Below are 23,107 nucleotides of genomic sequence, written 5' to 3'. Positions count from 1 at the left end.
CAATCTAGTTGTGGAGGGTGGGTGGTGTGTGTAGGGGGTGCGTATGTGTATGTGTGTCATAGTCCACCATCCCCTGCGGGAGTCCAGCCGGCAACCTTGAGGCTAAGAGCATGTGCTCTCACCAGCTCAGCTCGGGCGCAGCTCACTGGCCGATGTGGGAATTGAACTGGCAACTCTGTTGCTCAGAGCTCCCGCTCTTAACCAACTGAGCTACTCAGCTGGCCCTAGATTTGTTTTCTTACATGTAAAGAGGCCTAGGTTCGATCAGGGGTTCAAAGGTGCTGATTTATGAAGACTATGAATGGTCTTTGTGAACCACTTGGGATTATATACAAAATTCCACTTGTGTTTGTGTATGTGGACATTTTTTTGAAGGAGAGGGGACTAAATTTTCATCTGATTTGTAAAGGAGGAATAAGAAGGTTGTGACTAAATAAGAAGGTTAAGAACTACTTGGCTACCAGGAATTCAGCTCTCATAGTCTATTCACTAATCCAATAACAACTCTGGAAGCACAGTTTAGATCCTGAGGTATATATAAATAATTGAATCTGGAGTCCTAGGGCAAGATAATGACCCTGCTTTCTCCCCTATAGTTCTAATCAGGTATTATTTTTGTGATGATCTGAAGTGACTTGCTTCTAGTGGGCAGAATGAATTCAAGCATCCCCAAGAGCCTATGATCTTATCCCCTAGAGCTGGGAGTCACTCCCAGCTCAATCACAAAGCCTTGAGACCAAATTGGCTGCACCTGGACCCTAATGGCCAATGGCAAGAGGGCCTGTGATTCTGCCGCACCTACTCCCACTTGATAAGTTCCTTCCCTTTACCCCTATGTATCTCCCCGCTGGTCTGAAATTCCTCCCTTAGGTATTCACTACTTTGGTTTTGCAAAGGCTGAACATCCTGTGCAACCCAGCTCCTTCATGAAGAGGCATGACATACTGACTCTGATGAACTAAAACTGAGAATGGACGTGTGGAAGGGTAGGGAAAGGACTGGAAAGGGAAGTGAGAGGGCTTCTGAGGCTATGCTCGGAGCATGAGCAGTAGGCTAGACTAGGACCAACCTCAAGGACGCAGGGAGTCCAAAGAGCTGTTTACACGCTGTGCCCTGCACCCCAAACAGGACCGCTTCCGAGGAACAGAGCCAGAGCTGCGGCTCAAATTCCACCCGTAAGCAGGGGTGTGAAGAGGGGAGCCCTACACCACCCCTCGCCCCAATTCTGCACCCGCTGTGGCTCTGGGGTCAGACCTGGCAGCACCCCGGCCCGCGGGGGCGCTCGCTTTCCGGGTCACAGTCCGGCCCAGTGCAAACGCCACCTTGGTACGGCGTTTCCCCGGGCTAAGACGAACTCGAGCTCAGGGTTCTCTTTACCAAGACGAGGTCTTCAAGCCCTTTCTGCCGCGCGAGGTCGCGCTACATGCCCACGCTCCTCCGCCACGGCCGGATCGCGAGTTTCCTGCAAGCATTCCCTCCCAGACTCCTCCTCCTCGCATCATCCCTTCCCCACCTTTAGCAAGATGGAGGCGAGAGCACTTCCGGCGTGTGTTCCTAAGAGTGCGTCCGGGCGGCCGCTGCAGGTGCCGCCCAACGGGTTCCAGCCTCTTTGCTGCACAGACTAATAACGGTGATGGCGTGCGGACAGTTTAGCTGGAGCTGGGCGGCTCTTCTTCAGCTCCTTCTTAGCGTGAACCTGATGGTGATGCAACCCACCCAAGCCCGGAGTCTGCGCTTCGTTACCTTGGTAATAAAATAGAGTCGCCCGAGCTAGAAGGGCACAGGCTTGCTGGCGGAGGGCGGGGCGGGCTTGTGCTGGGGTTGGGGGTCTGGAGGAGGAGCTGGTTTAGGAGGAGACGACTAGCCCGCGTAGTTGGGGGCTCGGTTCGGAATTAATATGGAGCTCTTGGGCATTTCCTGGGTAGAGTTCTATCCCAGGAGATAGGTCCAGTGAGTCTGCCCTGAGATAAGGATGTATTCGAATGGTTAGGAGACTCGCCCCTACAGAAGAAGCCTTTGTTGATCTTTTGTTCAAGTTTCCCCCACCATCTGCATTGCTTTTATTTCTCTTTTCCTTTTCCATCTGTACCTTTGGCTTTGCCTGTGGTCTCCGGTGTCATTGCCTAGCCAAGTTAGAATCTCTGGAATCTGGAAGAAGTTACTGACTTCTGAGTTGGGGGTCTTTTGCAGTGGGTAGAGTTAAGGTTTCCCAGAGTGAGACTTCCCTCCCCAACATGGGGCAGAAGTGGGCTCTGTGTTCCCAACAAGGAGACCCTTCTGACCTGTAGGCAAATCATTTTCTTTCCTCAGCTGTACCGACATGGAGACCGGTCACCAGTGAAGACATATCCCAAGGACCCCTATCAGGAAGAAGAATGGCCCCAGGGGTTTGGTCAGTTAACCAAGGTGGGTCAGAAGCCAGCCCTTCCTCAGCAAGAGCTGTAGAATGACTTCTAGAGCAAGCTACAGAACTTGGGGCCCCACCAAACGGCCATGTCCCACATGGGTGCTGACTTTGATCAGATTTCTTAAGCTTATTTTCCTCTGTGCCCAAGACAGTACCATCCACAATTGGCCACTTAATAAATGAATTGTGGGATCAGATTAACCCACTCCTACTTCCAGCCAGGGGTAAACATGGAAAGCAACAGTGCCTAAGCCCTGTGGGACTTGCAAACCACCCCTTTCCTCCGGACTCTCTTAACCCTTGGGTTTGCCCATAGGAGGGGATGTTACAGCACTGGGAGCTGGGCCAGGCTCTGCGGCAGCGCTACCGGGGCTTTCTCAACACCTCTTACCACCGGCAAGAGGTAAGGCTGGGAGCTCAAGACGCAAGGGGAATGGGATCTGCTCTCCTTACCCTGTATCCTCAGGGAGCCTAAGGGTGAGGCTGGGCACTCTGGCCTCCCTCCATGCATTTTTGGTTACAACTACAGGACAAGACATCCAAGGGCAATTTAGAACAAAACCCTGGAGGCTGAGCTGCCCCTGCCTGGCTGGGAAGACACAAAACTTATCAAGCATCCAAGCTCAGACTTAAGGAAGGGTCTGGCAGAGTAGTTTCTGACCCTGAAATAACTCAGGATTTCCATCCAAGATACTTACTGAGCACCAACTATAAGCCAAGCTCTATGCTAGCATTTTGCATATAATGGTACACCACACAGAGACGATCTCTGTATTTTTGGAGCTTAGAATGTAGTCAGGGTGACATGATAAATCACACAGGGCCAAGAGATAAAGATTGCAAGGAAGACATACATAGAGAGGACATGTCAGGGAAGATTGGCAAATGTGCTGACTCCTTGAGGCCCTCTCCTCACCCCAAGGACGGGATAGCTGTTCCTCTGGTTACCACTCTCAGCCATGGCTATCTCAAGAGTCTTTGATGATGTTATTATTCCCTTGAGAGCCAGCTCTATCCTGATCTTGCCCTTCCTTACAGCTTCCTCCGCCCTTTTCCACAAGCAATTATCCGTTCATTACCTTATTTGCTCTCCCTGATCTCTAAGCCAGTTTATAAAAGGGGGTATGAATGCAAGGTTTCTGCCCTCAAGCATCCTGGCCTAGATAAGGAGACAGGTGTTATAAAACTAGTCAGACAGACAAACCCAAGAGCCTTACTGACTGAGCACTTTGGACTAGGAGGGACATTGGAACTGGAGCTATTCCCATAGGAGCCATTCCCAGTGGTGACAGCTAGCCCCCCAGCTGAGTATTTGGGCCTTTGCTGGAAAGAGGCCAGGGAGGGTACAAGAGCCGGATGCATGGCGGGATTACAATTTGCTTTGGCCCACTGAGGGGCCAAAGCTCCCACCCCCACCCCCACAGGTGAGACTCACGTTGTCATCTATGCAGGTTTACGTGCGAAGTACAGACTTTGACCGTACTCTCATGAGTGCCGAGGCCAACCTGGCTGGACTCTTCCCGCCCAGTGGGATGCAGCTTTTCAACCCAAACATCTCTTGGCAGCCTATCCCCGTCCACACTGTGCCTGTCGATGAGGACAGGGTAAGACTGGCCAGTCCTTCCTGGGAGGCAGTGAGAGGGACAGCCCTGGCCATGGGCCTGCCGATCACTGACTCCTTCTCTGCCTCTCCTTCCCCCTTTTGGTCTGTAGCTGCTGAAGTTTCCTTTGGGCCCATGTCCCCGTTATGAGCAGCTGCAGAACGAGACCAGGCGGACACCCGAGTATCAGAATGAGAGTATTGAGAATGCAGTGAGTGGGGCTGAGGTGGAGGGTCATCACACTGTCCTTTCCCCCAGGGCAGGCCTGACCCCCTGATCCATTTTTCATAGCAATTTCTGGATATGGTGGCCAATGAGACAGGGCTCACGGACTTGACGTTGGAGACCATCTGGAATGTCTACGACACACTCTTCTGTGAGGTAAGCCCGCTTAGGGTCCCCAGTATGACTGCTCTTCTCTCAAACTCAGCAGGCCCAGCTGACCAGGACAAGTAGAACACAATGCCTGGCCACCATTCCCACTGGGGAGTTACAGGAAAGCCGCCTGCTTCTTGTGAAACAAGGGAAGTTCCCTCACGGGTGAAAAAGAACTCCAAAGTGGGAAATAGTTTATTAACTGTCAGCAGTTCCTGCCCTTCTCCACCCATAGTCCTGGTGATCTCTGACTCCATTCTGCTGAGTCACACTTTCTGTGCCTGAGCCTCCTTTCCTAGGCCCTGCAGTCTCCACACTGTCTGCCATGTCTTCTGGTTCCAGCCCTTCTGCCTCAGCTCCCCTCCCCTCTCCTCTCCCTCCCCTCACGCACACACAGGCGCCTTCTCACTGGGGGAGACAGATGCCCCAGGAGAGGCTCTGGCCTAGGCCAGGGGAGCTAACCTGCACACTGCAATGCGCAGAAAACACACGGGCTGGTCCTGCCGCCCTGGGCCTCACCCCAAACCATGCAGCGTCTGAGCCGGCTAAAGGACTTCAGCTTCCGCTTCCTCTTCGGAATCTACGAGCAGGCAGAGAAGGCCCGGCTTCAGGGGGGTGAGTGACAAGAGCAGCATGTCACTCCCCTCCTCAGGACCCTACAGCATGAAAAATCTGCTATGGGGGGCTTCTCATACATTTACTTCTCCACCTGAAATAGTCTCTGCTCTTTCAAAACCAGATCCCTCTAGTCATCACGTTAGTCACCAAAGTCTCCCCAATCCTCCAAATGCTTAGCACGTTTGTCACTGTCAGAATGACCAGTCAGGTTTGCATGCTTTTCCGCCATTCACGTTCTTAAGTGTCACCCATGTCAGACCTTTCCCCCTTAAATGAAGACCTACCTCAAGAGAACCACTGGAGGGCACTTTGAAAGAAGGCTAAGAATAATACACATGCCAGTTTCCTGATCTGAGCACCCAAGGAAGTGACGGCTGTCACACCTTTCTGACATCTCAGTGGCTTTCAGGGCTTGCCTGTGGCAGAGTTCCCCTGGCCTGCCTGGAGCTGCCACCTTGTGTGTTCTGAAGCAGTTTCAAGTTTCCATTTTTCCAAATTGGAGGAATTCTTCAAACACGGGCAGGGCCTCATAGCTCATTTATAAATGGGCAGGTTACTATATCCGTGTTGAAGTGTTGACACTTAGTTTTATCTTGCTTCCCTCTGTCAATGTTAAAGTTAAGAGAGCAGGGTGGGTTCCCATGCACCTAGCGTTCTCTGTGTTGGTGATCAGACCCAGGACTAGCAGAGAGTGAGAGGGCCACAGATAGGTCTGAACAGAAGACAATGGTGGCTGGCACCAGACACTGGGGACTTTTCTCCTTCAGGAGTCCTGCTGGCTCAGATACGGAAGAACCTGACTCTAATGGCAACCTCCTCCCAACTCCCTAAGCTACTGGTTTACTCTGCGGTAAGCTCCCATAGTCCCCAGCATGCTAACGTTAAGCAGGGAGCTGGATTTCTTCTCTATTTAGTGCCTGGGGGGTGTGGGGGAGCAGTGCTAATGGGGAGATCTCCCTTACAGCACGACACTACCCTGGTTGCTCTGCAAATGGCGTTGAATGTCTACAATGGTGAACAAGCCCCCTACGCCTCCTGCCACATATTTGAACTGTACCAGGAAGATAGTGGGTGAGTGGAGCTACTAGTGTGCCCTCTGGAGGAGCACTCGCGTGGTGGCTGTGGGCAGCAGCCCAAGGACTCCACTGCAGGCCTGGTGAGCACCTTCCATCTTGTCTCCTGTCAACTCTCAGGAATTTCTCAGTGGAGATGTACTTTCGCAATGAGAGTAACAAAGCCCCCTGGCCGCTGAGCCTGCCTGGCTGCCCTCACCGCTGCCCACTGCAGGACTTCCTTCACCTCACAGAGCCTGTCGTGCCCAAGGATTGGCAACAGGAATGTCAGCTGGCAAGTGGTCCTGCAGACACAGGTGAGCTGCTGCCTGCCTCTGAGCTAGTCCCAGAACAACTTGAAATTTATATCCATAAGTCTTGAGAGAACTGGCACGCGTCCAGCCATCTTATTGTACCATATTTCCCCATGTTTAAGACGCACACTTTTTCAAAAAATTTGGGGTCTAAAAACTGGGTGCATCTTATACAGTGGTTGTAGGGTTTTTTTTTGTTTTTTTGTTTTTTTAAGATTTTTATTGGGGAATTGGGGGATGGGAACAGCGCTGGGGAATTGGGGGAAGGGGAACAGACAAGTTGCTGTTCTTTTGTTCTTCAGTCTAGTTGTGGAGGATGTTGCTTCACTGACCCAAGTTGGCACCATCATTGCGCTCTTCCCGGGCGAGGCAGATCAGTCGCCAGCTTCTGGACGGCCGCTCACAGCGGTTGCTGGCCACTCACACTGGCTGCTGGCTACACACGGTAGCCCATGGCAACCCACTGCAGCAGGGGCTGCAGCCTACGCCATCGCCGGCGATGCACAACAGCCCAGCTTCAGGTTGAGCTGTTGTTCAGCATCTTAGCTGTGGAGGGCAGTGTCACTGGCCCTCATATGTGGGATCCGAACCGGGGTCCTCTGGCATCCCAAGCCAGCTCTTAACCAACACACCACTCGGCCGGCCCTAGATTTTTTTTATTTACTTGCATTTCCCGCTTTTTTCATGCTTGTTTTTGCGCTCATACAACCACAGATTTTTCGAAAAAGGGTGCGTGTTATACATGGGGAAATACGGTGTTTCCCTAGCCAGTACACTTCCTTACCCTGAGACCATTTTCCACCATCTCCTTACTCCTCACACCCAGGGGCTGCCCTCACATCTCATATCATTGGGAAAATAAAAACCACCCGGAGATAATGTCCCATTCTCCCACCACCAGATTTTCCGGCTTATGGCTGGTACAAGCTGTTACCTAAGGCCAATCTCTCCACTTATACTCTGGGCCCATCTCTTCTAACCTCCACAAGGACCTCTGATGTCTCAGGGTTTCCTCTCTCCTGGATCAGTCTCATCTCAAAAGCCCAACAAAAACCTCTCAGAGCCCCATCTTCCTCCAGGTACCACTCCGTGTCTGTTCCCTGTTAGAGCACAACCCTTTAATGCGTTACTTAGACTCTGGTTTCACTTCCTCACTGCCCCATTCTCTCAGGCTCACACTAGACAGTCTTATGTCACCTTCCACTCCATCGAAACCACTTCTGTTAAGGACCAGTGACTCCTCTTACCAAAGCCAGTGACCAATTCTTAGTCAGCTTCTCTCACCTCTCGGCAGCATTACATAAAATAGATCACTTCTTCCTTAAACACTCTTGGCTTCTGATTTTTCTCCTAACTTACAGGCAGCTTCCTTACTGGCTTCTCCTCCCCACTAAACAGTGGATGGCCCAGGGCTCATCCTGGCTCTCTGTGCCTGAGACCACTCCCACGGTGATCTCATCCAGCCTTTTGGTTTTATTTCCACGCTAAGTTCTGTCTTTTTATGACTCGCAGATTCATGACCTCTTCTCTGAGCTCAACTAACATATCCAGCCAGCTGCTGACTTGAGGTCTCTACATGGATGTGACATCTAGATGTTGATGTCTGAAACCAAACACTCTACCCCTCCAAACCTCTTCCTCCAGGCTTCCCCATCTTAGTAAATGCCATATTAGTCACCTAGTTGCATAGTTTAATCCTAGATGTTACCTTGAACACTCCTTAGACTCCCCCCAGCCAATCCACTAGCAGATCCTATCATCTCAACCTTTAAAATACAGGCTCTCGGGCAGGCCGAGTGGCTCAGTTGGTTAAGAGCTCGCTCAAGAGTGTGAGCTCTGAGTAACAGCGGTTCGAGTCCAGCCCGAGCTGAGCAGCCGCTGAGCTGCCAACAGGTGGCAGGATGGCTCAGCTAAAAAAATAATAAAATAAAAAAAACATACAGGCTCTCACTCCCTAGCCCACTGTACCATCATCTCTTGCCTGAACTACTGATAAGCTTCCTTATGTTCTGATTCTTTTCTTGTCCCTACCAGTTTCTCAGCACAGCAGAGAGAATGTCTTAAAAACATAAATCAGTTCACATTACTGCCCTTCTCAGGATCTTCCAGTGGCCTGCCATCACATTTGGAATAAGATCCAAAGTTCTCTACCATGACCTTCCAGGCCCCACTTAGCCTGGTCCTCCGCTCTCCTCTCCTACTTGCCCTCACTGAGTTTGCTCTAGCGATACTTTCTTGATGATCCTAGAACAATGCCAAGCTATTCCCATATCAGGGCCTTTTGCACTTACTTCCTGTCTACTCCCCACTCCCACCCTTGCCTCAGGACACTCTCAGATCTTTGTATGTCTCACAAAGTGACACCAGATCTTTATTCACATTATCCTCAGTGATGCCTTCTCTGACCTCTCCGTCCTTTCCCCCTTATTTTGCTTTGCTTTATGGCATTTGTCACTAACTGTGGATATCCCCATTGTAAGAACAGCACCTGGCATATGGCAGGCACTCAAATATTTGTTGAATGAATGCTGACATGCCCGTTTTCTCCCCGTCTCCGTGCCCAGAGGTGATCGTGGCCTTGGCTGTGTGTGGCTCCATCCTCTTCCTTCTCATAGTGCTGCTGCTCACCGTCCTCTTCCGGATGCAGGCCCAGCCTCCTGGCTACCGCCATGTTGCCGATGGGGAGGATCACGCCTGACAACCACTCAGCCCCCTTCCCTCTGCCTCCTAGGGGAGGTGGGCTTGGCCCTTACTCCCAACTGTTGCTGCTCCCCAGCCCACGGACAGGAGACCCTGGGTTGGGCCTCCCTCTGATTATCCCAGCCGAGATGAATAAGTGGGGCTCGGCTTGGCCCATGGCACCTGTCACTCAGTATTCATGTGCCTGATATTTACCAAGTACTGTTTACCAGTGTTGGACGCTGGCTGTCTCCAAACAGTATTTGCCTCCTCCATGCTCCCTAAGGACCTGAAACGTAGGCAAGTATTCACTCGGGACCTTGGATAAAGGAAACTGAAGGAGTCAGAGCTTGATCTGCCTCCTCTGCCCCCCATGAAGCCCTGCTCTCTCTCTTCCAGCCCGGAGTCTTTGGCAAATGACTCACGAGGACACAGTCTTGCCTCTCAGTGCTTATTTTAGTGGGAAAAATTGCACCGTATTGGGTGTACGAACATTGGCCACCAAGGAACCGGATCACCCAACAGCCAGCCAGTCAAGTTTTCCTTTGTCTAGCCGAAGTCACCATTAGAGTCAGACGTGATGCCTCAGGTATCTTGGTCACCCCTGCAGCCTCAGGAGGTCGGAAGGGTGTTTGTACTTGGGAGGGAGTGGGGGGAGGTAGGAGAGTGAACTGTGGTACCGTCGTGAAATTACTATCCCCCTCAGCTGGGCTGGGGTCTCCAGGGACATGAAGTAAATGCAGGTTGTGAACTGGACATTTGTTGACTTTGGCCCAGGATAGGGCTGAGGCAGCTTGAAAAATGAAAGTTTTAGACTCTCACGCTGTTTCTGTGCCTTTTCTTCATTTTGGGGACCCAACGAGCCTTTCAACCAGGTCAATCCTAAAGATCAACTCAGAAGCTCCGTTGGATATGGTTTTATTGGCCATGTCCATAGTGAGTACAAATCAAAAACCACCACCTGATCACACTGCCACCACACGTCAGAGAGGAGAAAAGTACCTTGGCTCCGAGAAAAGCTTGGCTCCAAGCTAGATACAGCAGGGACCCTTGGAGCAGCTGAGTCGCCAACTCTGGGGAACTTTCTGGAGCTAAGTCCAGAGCAATACATACCAACGTCCCAGCCCCACAGTATCCCATGCCACAGCATCCCTGCTCCAGCCCTAAGACTTGGATACCTTTGACCCTTTAACACACAGCCGCCTCTTCTCACAGGACTTGTCCTCATGTGGCTCCGAGCCCTTGCTTGGCCCACACCTTCATTCATGTCTCTCATTTCCGCATTACAGCTTCCTCCTGGCTCCAAATGAGAATGTGATAACCTAGGAGGAGTGAGACCAGGCCGAGTCACCTTCCATGATCAGTCTCAGAGCTTGAGGCTGGCCCAGGGAACCTAGAATTTAGAAGGAAATACCGGGAAGCCAGGCATTGCCATGACCAAGACGAGGCAAGAGGGGTGGAGGGCCTAGGCCAAAGGGACCACTCACTGTCTCCTGGTGATCTTTACTGACTGCTCCCCGGGGGTGACTATGGCAGGGCTAAGCTGAGGTTAGCCTGCACTGAACCTTGGGGTGTAGGATCGGGCTTAGTCAGTCTAAGAGACAACCTAATTCACTCACCCATCACAGAGGCCAGCGTGTCCCCCATAGGATTGAACTCATTGAGCTGCAGAGATAAGAGGATAAGCATGAGGAAGGGGTGAAGGTGTTGGGAAAAGGGCACATGAGGATTAATTTCTGGTCATTTTTGATCAGTAAAATAGGGTGAATCCTTGTTTCCTCCCATCAAAGAGGGCCCAAGCCTCACCGAAATGATACCAGAAGATTCTGGGTCATAGAGCTGATGCATCAACTTCCCTGAGCTTCCATCAAACACATCGATTGTCCTTAATTCATAGGGGTTACAGCTTTTGAAATTAGGATCTGGGTATCTGCCCACAACAATGAGGTTGTACCGAGGGTGCCAGGCTGCCTAGGAGATGGAAAGGCTGGTCACAAGCGTAAATGCAGAACACTATCAAGAAGGACCTCAAAAGTACTCTTTGCCACTAACAATCGTTAATACAGTTGCCAGCAATTTAATAATGGAGATAAGATCTACACGAAACTAAAAGAATGGTTTTCAATTGTGTGTACATCTACCACTGCAAATTTTAAATCCCCAGCTGGCCTCTGTGGCCCTTGGGACACCTTCAGTCCTTCTCTCTCTCTCTCTCTCTTGCATTTCTTGAGATTATACCAACTGATATTTCAGCATCAGCCTGACCCAGACATTAACCAAAGAGGTAGTCTACCACAAAGCAAAAAGCCTCTGGTAACCAAAACCAAATCGGACTTAAGTTCTCAAGTTACCCACTGTTATCTCCTCCATCAATGTGAATGTTGAAAAAATGGCTAGTGGCTGGGAAGGAGAGGAAACTTAATGTTCCCAAGACTACTCTACTCAAAACAAATCTGCCAGTTATTGGAATGGAAGATTGAATGGGATTTCCCTAAGAAACTTCTCAAGGAAGTTTTAAAGTAGGGAAAATTGTAAGTCACAAACAAGTCACACCTGGGAAGCTGTAAGTTGGCTTGGCTGGATACGAAGTGCGAGATGAGAACAGATGGATCAACGGGAATGTCAACTGGTGAGGGATCTTGATGTCATTAAGAGCTTGGATTTGATTGGAGGTACGTGGGAGCCACTAATACTGAGTCATCACCATTTAATAAGTATTTACCAGGCACTAGGAATGGTGCCGTGGGCTTTAAGCACCGATTCCGCCTCACAACAACCCTGTCAGGCACTATTATTCCCTTTTTATAGATGAGGAAACTGAGACCCACAATTTCAGTGATTTGCCCAAGGTTCTCACCAGGGGGTGGGGTCTGTCTGCCTGAAGCTGGTGCCTCTCACCACTGTGCTATACTGACCAATGAAGTCCAGGCATGAAGCCGGAGATTGGAAGAGGGGCTGTGGTTCTAGAAAAGAATATAAACTAGTAGAGCAGAACTGGCACAGTTCCCACTGCCTAGGGGCTTGGGTAGGAAGGAATCACAGCATTTGAAGATTGTAAGCCTTGGGGACTGAGGCTAGAGAGGTGCTAACAAGAAGAAGGCTAACGTTAGCTTATGGATCAACTGAAACTGACTGTCAGGATCTTGGAAAATGCCCACAGTGAGGAGATCAGGGCTAAAAAACCCAGGAAAATGGGTTACCAGAGAAACAAGAGCCAGCAAAACGGGATTGCAAACATGGAGCAAAAGGAGCAGAGGGCCAGGGGATGCTGCTGCTTTATGTCAGGGCAGGAAAAGATCTGGGATTAAAGGCTTCCGTTACCTGCCCTCTCCACCTTGGGCAGACCCCATCTGTCCCTGTGATCACAGCTCTGTACTCCATCACTTACCTTGATGGGCGTCAAGTGCTGGAAGTGGCGGTGAGGGTGTGGGATCAGGCTCGGGGGGCAGTCCCACTGGGAGGCAGAGTAAACCCGGATCTCACTCTTCTGGTCAGTGGTCAGCAGCTGGGCTCCATCAGGACTGAAATGAGCTGGCAAGTGAAAAGCCCCTGAGCTGAAGGAACCACGGGCCTCCTGTTGTCCTGGCCTTCACAGGCCTTCTCTGGCAGGGGCAACCTCACTCCCACTCCTCTCTAGACAGGGGTGGAAGGGAGGTGACTCCGGGCTGTGAACAGCAACATCCTAGAAACTCAGCAGCTGATGGGGGCAACCAGAGTCAGAAAGGTTCTAAGACATCAGCTTGGCCAATGCTGTCGGGGATCAAGGTTTGATCTAGCGGCGTCTACACGTTGAGGGAAACCCCGGGAGTGGTGGGGCAGGTAGGGTCTGCAGGGAGGATAAGGTCTGGCATATCACACCTGCATTGACAGGGTGCTTGTGCGGCAGTGAGTAGAGGAAGCTGGATTTCCCTTTCACCTGGCGCAGGTCCCAGATTTTCACTGTTTGATCGACGGAGGCTGTGGCCAGGAGCCAATCACAGCATGGATTTAGGGCCACATGGGTCACTTTCTTTTTGTGCATTCTCAGATTCCAAAGCTGCAGAGAAGATCTTGGTTCAGGTGGGGGCAGAGAACTGAGGCTGGGGGTAAGGGATGGAGAGGGAGGACCCGGGCTCCCGACAACGTACCTCCTTGCCGTCCATGTTCAGCAGGATCACGTGCCCCACATTGTCCCCTGTGACCACCACTCGGCTTTTGGCAGACACATCCAGGCTGCAAAACCAGAAGCTGGAAGGAGAGACTGCTGTTAAGATCCTTGGGGACAGAGGCAAGGTCCATTTATTCATTGTTGTAGCTTCAGTGTCTAATGCATAGTTGGCATTCAATAAATATTTGTTGAATGAATAACTGTCTTGCCATAGACTCCCAGTAAAGAATACTTAGACTTGTCTGCTGCCATCCAGACAGAGGGTATGGGGGTGATGGGGCTCAGAAATTTGTCCAGTTACTGCAGGGCCCGGGATCCTCAGCAAGTACAAGTCCCTGAAGCAGTCAAACCTCAGAGCCCTAAGGCACATCCCCAGGCTCGCTTGCCCTTCCTCAAAAAGGATTCTGAGGAGGACTCCATTTTGGCCTTCTCCCTTCACACTCCACCCGTTGGGCCAAACGAGATGACAAGTCAAACAGGGACTTCCCAGCTCTGTTCCTCAGAGCTGGCTAGATAGGAACTTCTGCCCCCTTCTGAGCATTTAGGGAAAAGAACACACACAGCCCAGCAGCTGTCCTGCTGTTTGTCCCTCAGATTCCTTGAGGAAGAAAGGAATGTGGAAAGGGTTGCTTCAGGGATCCCAATACCCAGCCAAGAGAGCTCAGATTCACATGGTTTGGTTTGGTTTTTCTCTCAAATCCTTGCTACACTGCCTTTTGCATCCTCTATAAGTATCTTTCAGAGGGAGGGTTTCCTGTGGAAGAGAAACCTCGAGCTCAGTCTGTCCCGTCACCTGTCCTGATTGCTTATGGATTCACACCCCTGTGGGGCAGCCCAGGATAACATCCAGTGCTAGTTAGACCCCGCCCCCCAACACCCTCAATTTCTTAGGGAGCAGGGTCATATCTCTGGCTAGAAATCAAAGTGAGAAGCACTTTTTAGTTTCTGCAGCCACTTGCTCTTGGGGTGTCCAACGTGCTTTATGGCCTTGATTCTATCCATTTAAGCTTCCGTCGTGGAACTGGTTGGGTCATTACACCCCAGTGAATGTAGGGAATGAAATCTTAAGTTCTTAGTTCCTGCTCCTGGCTTTAAGTGGCTTTCTAGGCCAACGCCATGTTGACTTGTCTAGTGAGAGCCAAGGTCTCGTCTAACACAGGAACAACTTACAAACAAGCTGAGGCTCCGGAACCCCTCCCCTAAGCAGTGACCCTCCTGCTCCAGAGTAAGAGCAGCTAAAGAAGTATGAGACAGAGAGGGCAGGGTGGGAAGTGGCTAACCCCTTCCTTTCTCCCCAGGTTTGGGTAAAAGGAATGGGATCTTGCCAGAACTACAGAGCCTAAGAGCCCTTCCTCTACTTGTTAAACTACTCACTTGCAGGTATTGTAGCTGGTGAGAACTTGGAGAGTGTTGCCTTGAAAGTCTTGCAGCCTCGTTGTTCCCTCCACGGACGAGGCGAAAAACTGGTTGGTATTGAGAGGGTTAAACTTCAGCCCAGTGATGCTCCCTCCAGCTCCAATCTAACACAGGGAAGAGAAAAGCCAGTGAGGGATGATGGCCCAGGAAGAGGACAGGCCCTCGTCCCAAGGCAAGTGCCCGTCAGGCAGCACTTGAGGCCAGGCCAGCTTCCACGCCGAGACACTCTCCACAGTGCTCTTTATTTCTTGAAGTTTTAGTTTTTAAATTAACATACAGTAAATTTGGTTGTTTTTGGTATACAGTTGGATGAGTGTTAACACATGTATAGATGTGAATAACCACCACCAAAATCAGGATGTAGAACTGTTGTCACCACAGAAAACTCCCTCATGCTCTCCCCCCATTGTAGTCACTCCTGCCATCACTATGGTTTTGCCTTTGATAAACTGTCATATATATGATCATACAGTATGCAGCCTTGCAAGGCTAGCTTCATTTCATTCAGCATAATGCCCCTGCGATTCATCCAAGTTGCTGTGTGTTTCTATAGCTCGTACCATTTTATTGCTGAGTACTCCATTGTGTGGATGTACCATAGTTTATCACGCAGTGCTCTTTTTAGAAGAGCTTCAGCTCAGAACAGTGGCTGGGTCAGGAGGGCAGGAGACAGACCTGAGCTCCTTCCTGTTTCTTCCAGACATCCCAAGTAATGACGATGAAAATCATCATGATAACATCGCTAGCTTAACCCCCCAAGAGCTCCTTCTCCACTTCTTTCTTGTGCTGCGGCTACCCCAGCTTTGTGGACCTCTACAAGGTCTCTTCCACAACATCAAATCCACTTGCTCAGAATGCTAACCGGCACTTTCCATTCCTTCTATAGAACACTCTAACCGATGCCCATAGCCTGACAAACCCTTGCTCCTAGTAAGATAATCTTCAGCTCCCACCAGCTGAGTTCTGTGCTTACCAACAGTTAGCTGTGTGTGTTCTTTTTTAAAGATTTTATTGGGGAATCGGGGGAAGGGGAACAGATAAGTTGCTGTTGTTTTTTGTTTTTCAGTCTAGTTGTGGAGGATGTTGCTTCACTGGCCCAAGCTGGCACCATCATTGCACTCTTCCCCGGGCAATGCGGATCAGTCGCCGGCCTCTGGACGGCCACTCACGGCGGCTGCTGGCTGCTCACGCTGGCTGCTGGCTACACATGGTAGCTTATGGCAGCCCACTGCAGCAGGGGACTGCAGCCTACGCGTCGCTGGCGACCCATGGCAGCCCAGGTTGAGCTGTTGTACAACATCTTAGCTGTAGAGGGCAGTGTCACTCGCCCTCATATGTGGGATCCGAACTGGCGCTCTCTGGCGTCCCAAGTCAGCTCTTAACCAACACGCCACTTGGCCAGCCCTAGCTGCGTTTGTTCTTAAACCTGTTATTTGCTAGTTGTACTTTTTATTGTAATTATGTAATTTAATTGAACATGCAATTTAGTCACACATAATGTGTAAACAATTAAATGTTTTAAACTAAACATTTAATTAAACATGTCACTTAATGATGAAATGCATACAAAAAGAAAGACCGTTGTTATTTCTATGAAAGCCATGTTGAATGCTTTAGAAAAATTAAATCAAAATGAATTGCGAAAAATAAGAGTTGTCAAATTAAGAATGGGTGAGATACTTATAAACAATTAGGGTGGGAAATAATGAAAATTTAAAAAGAATCTGAAGGGCTGGCCGAGTGGTGCCTTGGTTAAGAGCTGGCTTGGGACGCCAGAGGGCCCCAGTTCGGATTCCACATATGAGGGCCAGTAACACTGCCCTCTACAGCTAAGATGCTGAACAACAGCTCAATCTGGAGCTGGGCTGCCGTGAATCGCTGGTAATCGCATAAGCTGCAGCCCCTGCTGCAGTGGGTTGCCATGGGCTACCGTGTGTAGTCAGCAGCCAGCGTGAGCGGCTAGCAGCCGCCGTGAGCGGCCGTCCAGAAGCCGGCGACTGATGTGCCTCGCCCGGGAAGAGCGCAATGATGGTGCCAACTTGGGCCAGTGAAGCAACGTACTCCACAACTAGACTGAAGAACAAAACGACAGCAACTTGTCTGTTCCCCTTCCCCCAATTCCCCAGCGCTGTTCCCATCCCCCAATTCCTCAATAAAAATCTTTAAAAAATAAATAAATAAATAAAAAATAAAAATCTGCAATCAGGTTGCTTCAGGACTATATGTAAATTATGTCTCCACTTATGTAAATGGAAACTAGACCCTCTAACGACTACATTATGTGTGTGGTTTATGTAAGACCAGGTGCGCCCTAGTCAGTAGACCCTTCCTCCAAGGAAAGGACAGGCCCTATGTCAAAGCATCAGTAAGAAAGACAAACATAAATGTCTTAAGTTAAAATGCATGAGTGTTCTTCTAGCAAGGATGGACTATGAACCAACTCCTGCACTGAGAAGGACTAACAAAACCTGGACAAGATATAAAAAAGGAATATATTTGAGACTTCTAATTCAGGTGATGGTGAATTAGCTTGTGTCAGGTCAGTCTTCTGCTGAGAACAACTAGAAAAGGTAGATAAAATATAGGTCTTTAAAGAAAAGTTCCTGAAGTCAATGGAGAGCTATCAAGGCATCAAGTTGGACCTGCAGACCAACATCCTAGAGAGAACAGAAAGGTAAGCCTGACATTTGGATGCTGCTTTTCAGATAAAGCTATCGTTTGTTTCGGAGCAGAGACACCAAACAGCACTGACGCTGAACTGAAAGTGGTGGCTTAAAAGTTGAGAATCAGAGCAGAGCTTTTGTCAGTCTCACAGGGCACATGGGCAAAAACTGGAGTTCAGACCTGGCGAGAAGGAGAGATCTTGGAAAAAATCCAGCTTTCAGTTAGGATCCCTGACCCTTGAAATATGAACTAACTGGAAAAAGGCCATTCCTCACAAAGAATGAAGTCCAGATTCAAGTAATTTCAGTCTCTGATCAGACCGACATGACCTGATTCCACCCTAACTGCCTGCAGAGGAAAAAATATTAATTCTCTCTGGAGGAAAATAACACCACTCAGAACTTCAAATTACCTCTAGATGTTTTCATACTCAATATCAAATCTAAAATTATCCAGTATATCAGAAAACAAAACCAAATAACCAATAACTAAGAGAAAAAACAACAGTTGTAAGACACAGAAGATCCAGATATTGGATATATTAGACACTGGTTTTAGATAATTGTGATTAATATACATGATAAAAAATAGACCTAATTAAAAATTGGACAGAAGATTTGAATAGACATTTCTCCAAAAAAGACATACAAATGGCCCACGGGAATATTAAAAGGTGCTGAATATCACTAATCACCAGGGAAACACAAATCAAAACTACAATGAGATATCACCTGACACCTGTGAGAACAGCCTACTATCAAAACGACAAAAAATAACAAGTGTTAGCAAGGATATGGAGAAAAGGGAACTCTTGTACACTGTTAATGGGAATGTAAATTGGTAGAGGCATTATGGACAACAATATGGCGTTTCCTCAAAAAAATTAAAATAGAACTACCGTATGATCTAGTAATCCCACTTTTGGGTATATATCCAAAGGAAATGAAATCAGTTTCTCAAAGAGTTATCTGTTCTCCTGTGTTTATTGATATTATTCACAGTAGCCAAGATATAGAAACAACCTGTCTGTTGATGGATGAATGGATAAAGAAAATGGGGTATATTTAATATATAATGAAATTTTATTCAGCTTTTAAAAAAGAAAGAAATCATCATTTTCAACAACATGGATGAACCTAGAGGATGTTATGCTAAGTGCAATATGACACAGAAAGACGAATACTGCATGATATTATTTTACGTGCAATCTAAAAAAGTCAAACGCATAAAAGCAGACAGCTGAATGGAAGGTGCCAGGGGCTGGGGGTTGGGGGAAATAGATATTGGTCAAAGGGTGCAAAGTTTCAATTATGCAGGATGAATAAATTCTAAAGACCTAATGTACAGCATGGTGACTACAGTTAATAATAGTGTATTGTATACTTGAAATTTGCTAAGATTGCTAATAGTTCTCAGCAACACAAACAAAAAGGTAACTATGTGAAGTGATGGATGTTAATTAGCTTGTTTGTGGTAATAATTTCACAATGTATATGTGTATTAAAACATGTTGTACCTCTTAAATATGTAAAATTTTTATTTGTCAATTATAATTCGATAAAGCTGGGAAAAAAACAAGTGTTGATACAGATGTGGAGAAATTGAAACCCTCCTACATTGCTGAGGGGAACGTGAGATGGAACAGTCACTTTGAAAAGTAGTTTGGCAAAAAATTAAACATAAAGTTACCATATGACTCAGCAATTCCACGCCTAGATATATACCCAAAATACATACGTTTACAGAAAAGCTTGAAATATTCATAGCAGCATTATTCATACTAAAAGAGAGGCTAAAAATCAAACACTCAAACATCCATCTTAAGAAGTTGTAAAACTATTAATAGCAGGAAACTAAAGGCAAAGAAAGTAGAAGAAAAATAAAGAACAGAAATTAATGAAACACAAAACTAATATGCGGGTCGGCCAAGTGGTGCATTGGTTAGGAGTTGGCTTGGGATGGCTTGGCTCTGAGCAGCAGGGTCCCACATGAGGGCCAGTGACACTGCACCCTCTACAGCTAAGATGGTGAACAACAGCTGGACCTGGAGCTGGGCTGCCGGGAGTCCCCGACGGCGACCGTGTAGGCTGCAGTGGGGCTGCAGTGGGCGGGCTGTGGTGAGCTTCTGTGAGTGGCTGGCAGCCAGTGAGAGCTGCTGTGAGCTGCTGTGAGCGGCTGTCCAATGGCCGGTGAGCGACTGCCTCAGCCAGGAGGAGTACAATGATAATACCAACACGGGCCAGTGAAGTGACGTCCTCCACAACTAGACTGAAGAACAAAAGGACAGCAACTTGTCTGTTCCCCTTCTTCGATTCCCCAACGCTGTTCCCTCCCCCAATTCCCCAATAAAATCTTTAAAAACAAACAAACAACAACAACAAAAAATATGCAGTGGGGAGAGTCAAAAGCCAAAAGTTGGTTCCATGAAAAGACTAATAAAACTGATAAATCCCTGGTGAGGCTGACCAAACAAATGAGAAGGCACTAATAAGCAATTTAATGGATGGAAAAGGGGCATAAATATAAATCTTAAGACACCTTAAAAGATAAGAGGGTATCATAAACAATCTTGCACTTGAAAATTTAGATGAAGGGGCAAATTCCTAGAAAAATACAAACTTGCCAAAACGACAGAAGATGAAAATCTGAATAGTCTGGTATCTATTAACAATATTGAATTCACAATGAAAAACTTTCTTGCAAAATAAATTCTAGGTCTTGGTGGCTTCAATGGTGAATATACTACATATTTAAGGAAGATATAATATTAGTCCTTCTGTTTTGAAACTATTTTCAAACTATCTCAAACTCATAGAAAAATTGCAAGAATAGCACAAAAGACTGTTTTTCTGGGACCATTTGATAATAAATTGCCAACATGATGTCTCATCATCCTCAAATGCCTTACTGTGTATATCCTACAAGAACATTCTCCTACATAACCACAATAAGACCATCAAAACTTAGGGGTATCCAAAGTAGTTCAGAGTCAATAGAAACAGAAAGAAAAGTTGTGGTTGCCGAGGGCTGAGCGGCAGGGGAAGTGGGGAATTGTTATTCGATGGGTATACAGTTTCAGTTTTACAAGGTGAAAAAGTTCCGGAGATTTGTTGCACAACAATGTAAATATAGTTGACACTACTGAACTGTACACTTAAAAATGGTTCAGATAACAAATTTTAGGTTATGTTCTTTTACCACAATTTTAAAAATAAGCAGTATCACTTGCTAGAAATTGTAAATGTAAAAAAAGTAAAAAATTTAAATGAGGAAATATAACTAATAAACCAAACAAACAATCAAATCAGTAGAGTTTGCCACATTAACAGAATAAAGGGGAAGAATCATATGCTGACCTCAATAAATGCAAAAAAGAATTTGATGGAATTCAATTATCATTCATAAGAACTTTCGGCAAAGTAGGACTCAAAGGGGAATTTACTTAATCTGATAAAGGGTATTTGAAAACAAACAAGTTTTAAATGCGCTCCCAGGTATAATCCCTAAAGAACTGAAAACAAGTGTTCAAATACTTGTACATAAACATTCATAGCAGTTGTACTAATAATAGCAAAAGGTGGAAACAACCCAAATACCCATCAAGAGATGAATGGGTAAATAATATGTGGTTTATCCATATGATGGAATATTACTAAGCTATAAAAAGGAATGAAGTATGGATACATGCTACAACTTGAGTGGACCTTGAAGATATTATGCTAAGTAAAGCCAGACCCAAAAAGACAAATATAGTATGACTCCACTTATATGAGGTACCTAGAATAGTCAAATTCATAGAGACAGAAAGCAGGTAAGTGGGGCTGGGGGGAGGGGTATTAGAGAGTCATTGTTTAATGGGTACAGAGTTTTATTTTGGGATGGTGAAAAAGTTCTGGAGATGGACAGTGGTGATGGTTGCACAACAATGTAAATGTACTTAATTCCACTGAACTGTATGTACCCTTCAAAATGGTTAAAATGGTAGATTTTATGTTACGTATATTTTATCACAATAAAAAGTAGCAGAAATCATAATGATAAAATATAAATGTCTTCTATGATCAAGAACAAGACAAAGATACCTGCCTTCACCAATATTCAACAATGTAGCAGAGGTCTTTGCCAATGAAATAAGGCAAGAAAGAAGAATGGTAAAGGGAGAAATCAAACTCCCATTATTTGTAGATGTGTAGGAAAGATTGTATAGAAAAAAAATTTTAATCCTCAAATAAACTATTAACATTATTAAATGTGGATGTCTGCTTCCAACCATGAACAGCACATCAGTGACATGTAGGACAATACTTAGTAGACTAATATATATGTAACTGGATTCCCCTCCAAAAAAGGAGGGGGGAGGGAAAAATTATTTGAAGAAATAGTGGCCTAAAATTTTCCAAATTTGATAGCTATAAACTCACAGATCCAAGAAGCTCAATGAACCTCAAGCAGAAGAAACATAAAAGACACCAAGCAAGTCATAATCATTTTTAAAGTAGCCAAAAGAAAAAAAGAAAAATCATGAATAGAGAAACATAAGAATGAGAGCAGCTTCATATCAGAGGGAAAATGTTACCAAAAGAAAATCTGGATCTCACAAAGGAATGAAAAGCACTGGAAACGCCAAGTATGTTGGCTTTATTGGGTTTTTTTCTCATTAAAAAAATACCTTTAAAAGCTACCTACCCTACAACCCAGCCATTCCACAAGTAGGTATTTACTCAAGAAAAATAAAAACATATATCCACACAAAGATTTGTACATGAATGTTCATAGCTGCTTTATTTGCAACAGTCAAAAACTAGAAAATAATCCAAATGTTCTTCAACAAGTGAGTGGATAAATAAATTGTGGTAATAGCAATACACTGGAACACTACTTAGAAAGAAAGAAAAGCTACTGATAAACACAAAAATCTCAAATAATTATACTGAGTGAAAGAAGCAAAAAAGAAAGTATATTGTGTGATGCCATTTACATAAAAGTCTAGAAAATGGAAATTGATCAATAGGGATAGAAAGCAGATCAATGGTTTTCAGGGGACGTGACAGAGGGATCACAAAGGGGCATTAGAAAACTTTGGGGGTGATGGATGTGTTCATTAGTTTAATTGTGGTGATGGTTTCATGATTGTATACATGTCAAAACTCATCAAATTGGACACTTTCAATATCTGTAGTTTATATACCAATTATACTCAATAAAAATTAAACAAAAAATGACAATTGACTATATGAAGCAAAAATAATAATGTATTGTGAGGTTTATAACATATATAGATGTAAAATGTAGGACAAGGAGAGAAGGGAGAAAATTAAAGTAAATATAGTTGTAAGATTCTTACAATATGTGTGAAGTGGTATAATATTGCCTTATTTTGCTGTGTATAATGCACACTTTTTTTGCCCAAATTTGTGAGGGAAAAATAAGGATACACATTATATATCTGTATCTATATAAATGTTTTTAATTCTTTTAGTTATGCTTATGAGTTAAAAGTGTAACTCTAGAAATCAATAATGATATCCACATACAAAATAATACCCTGGAATACGATAATCGGTTCTGTTGAACTTATGACGAACTTGTAACAACGGAGTTCTTGGCCTTCTATGATGCGTAAATATCGTAAATTTGTTACCAATCCATAAAATTTCTTGTACCTTGTAATTTTTCTTGTGTTTTGTAATTATTTATTACATAAAATTTCTTGTACCATATGTTAAAAAATAAATGCTGGGCCCGCCGAGTGGCGCATTGGTTAAGAGCTGGCTTGGGACGACAGAGGGCCCTGGTTCGGATCCCACATATGAGGGCCAGTGACACTGCCCTCT

General features: G+C 46.4%; 2 protein-coding genes across 4 annotated transcripts in view; one reads left to right on the top strand and one right to left on the bottom strand.

The window, feature by feature from the left end:
- Positions 1-1,377: 1,377 nt before the first annotated feature.
- ACP2 (acid phosphatase 2, lysosomal) lies at positions 1,378-9,867 on the top strand. Of its 2 annotated transcripts, none has more exons than XM_019656369.1 (11): positions 1,378-1,747; positions 2,311-2,406; positions 2,724-2,810; positions 3,859-4,011; positions 4,121-4,219; positions 4,300-4,389; positions 4,866-4,998; positions 5,769-5,851; positions 5,966-6,072; positions 6,195-6,370; positions 8,932-9,867. In XM_019656369.1, the coding sequence occupies exons 1-11, from the start codon at positions 1,634-1,636 to the stop codon at positions 9,063-9,065; spliced, it is 1,272 nt and encodes a 423-aa protein (XP_019511914.1). In that variant the 5' UTR covers positions 1,378-1,633; the 3' UTR covers positions 9,066-9,867. The 2 variants fall into 2 exon arrangements, with proteins under 2 accessions (XP_019511914.1, XP_019511915.1); XM_019656370.1 differs by lacking the exon at positions 1,378-1,747 and adding an exon at positions 1,851-1,950.
- An 88-nt stretch (positions 9,868-9,955) lies between these two features.
- The window catches only part of DDB2 (damage specific DNA binding protein 2), a 20,980-nt gene continuing 7,828 nt past the window's right edge, over positions 9,956-23,107 (bottom strand). For both annotated transcript variants that reach the window (XM_019656368.1, XM_019656367.1), the window contains 7 exons: positions 14,568-14,713; positions 13,174-13,273; positions 12,905-13,082; positions 12,435-12,577; positions 10,853-11,017; positions 10,666-10,711; positions 9,956-10,368 (listed from right to left, as the gene is read on the bottom strand). In XM_019656368.1, the coding sequence (XP_019511913.1) occupies positions 10,319-10,368; positions 10,666-10,711; positions 10,853-11,017; positions 12,435-12,577; positions 12,905-13,082; positions 13,174-13,273; positions 14,568-14,713 (828 nt within the window). In that variant the 3' untranslated portion in view covers positions 9,956-10,318. The remainder of the gene's footprint in view (positions 10,369-10,665; positions 10,712-10,852; positions 11,018-12,434; positions 12,578-12,904; positions 13,083-13,173; positions 13,274-14,567; positions 14,714-23,107) is intronic.

Source organism: Hipposideros armiger, unplaced genomic scaffold, assembly GCF_001890085.2.
Source record: "Hipposideros armiger isolate ML-2016 unplaced genomic scaffold, ASM189008v1 scaffold_258, whole genome shotgun sequence".
Taxonomy (NCBI): domain Eukaryota; kingdom Metazoa; phylum Chordata; class Mammalia; order Chiroptera; family Hipposideridae; genus Hipposideros; species Hipposideros armiger.
Note: the sequence above shows the minus strand (reverse complement) of the source record. Positions and strands in the feature narration are given on the sequence as shown.

Coding starts and splice junctions, on each gene's coding strand:
- ACP2 (XM_019656369.1), top strand. CDS start 1,634: ATGGCGTGCGGACAGTTTAGCTGGAGCTGGGCGGCTCTTCTTCAGCTC. Junction 2,811..3,858: donor CCTCTTACCACCGGCAAGAG/GTAAGGCTGGGA, acceptor TCATCTATGCAG/GTTTACGTGCGAAGTACAGA. Junction 6,073..6,194: donor CTGTACCAGGAAGATAGTGG/GTGAGTGGAGCT, acceptor GTCAACTCTCAG/GAATTTCTCAGTGGAGATGT.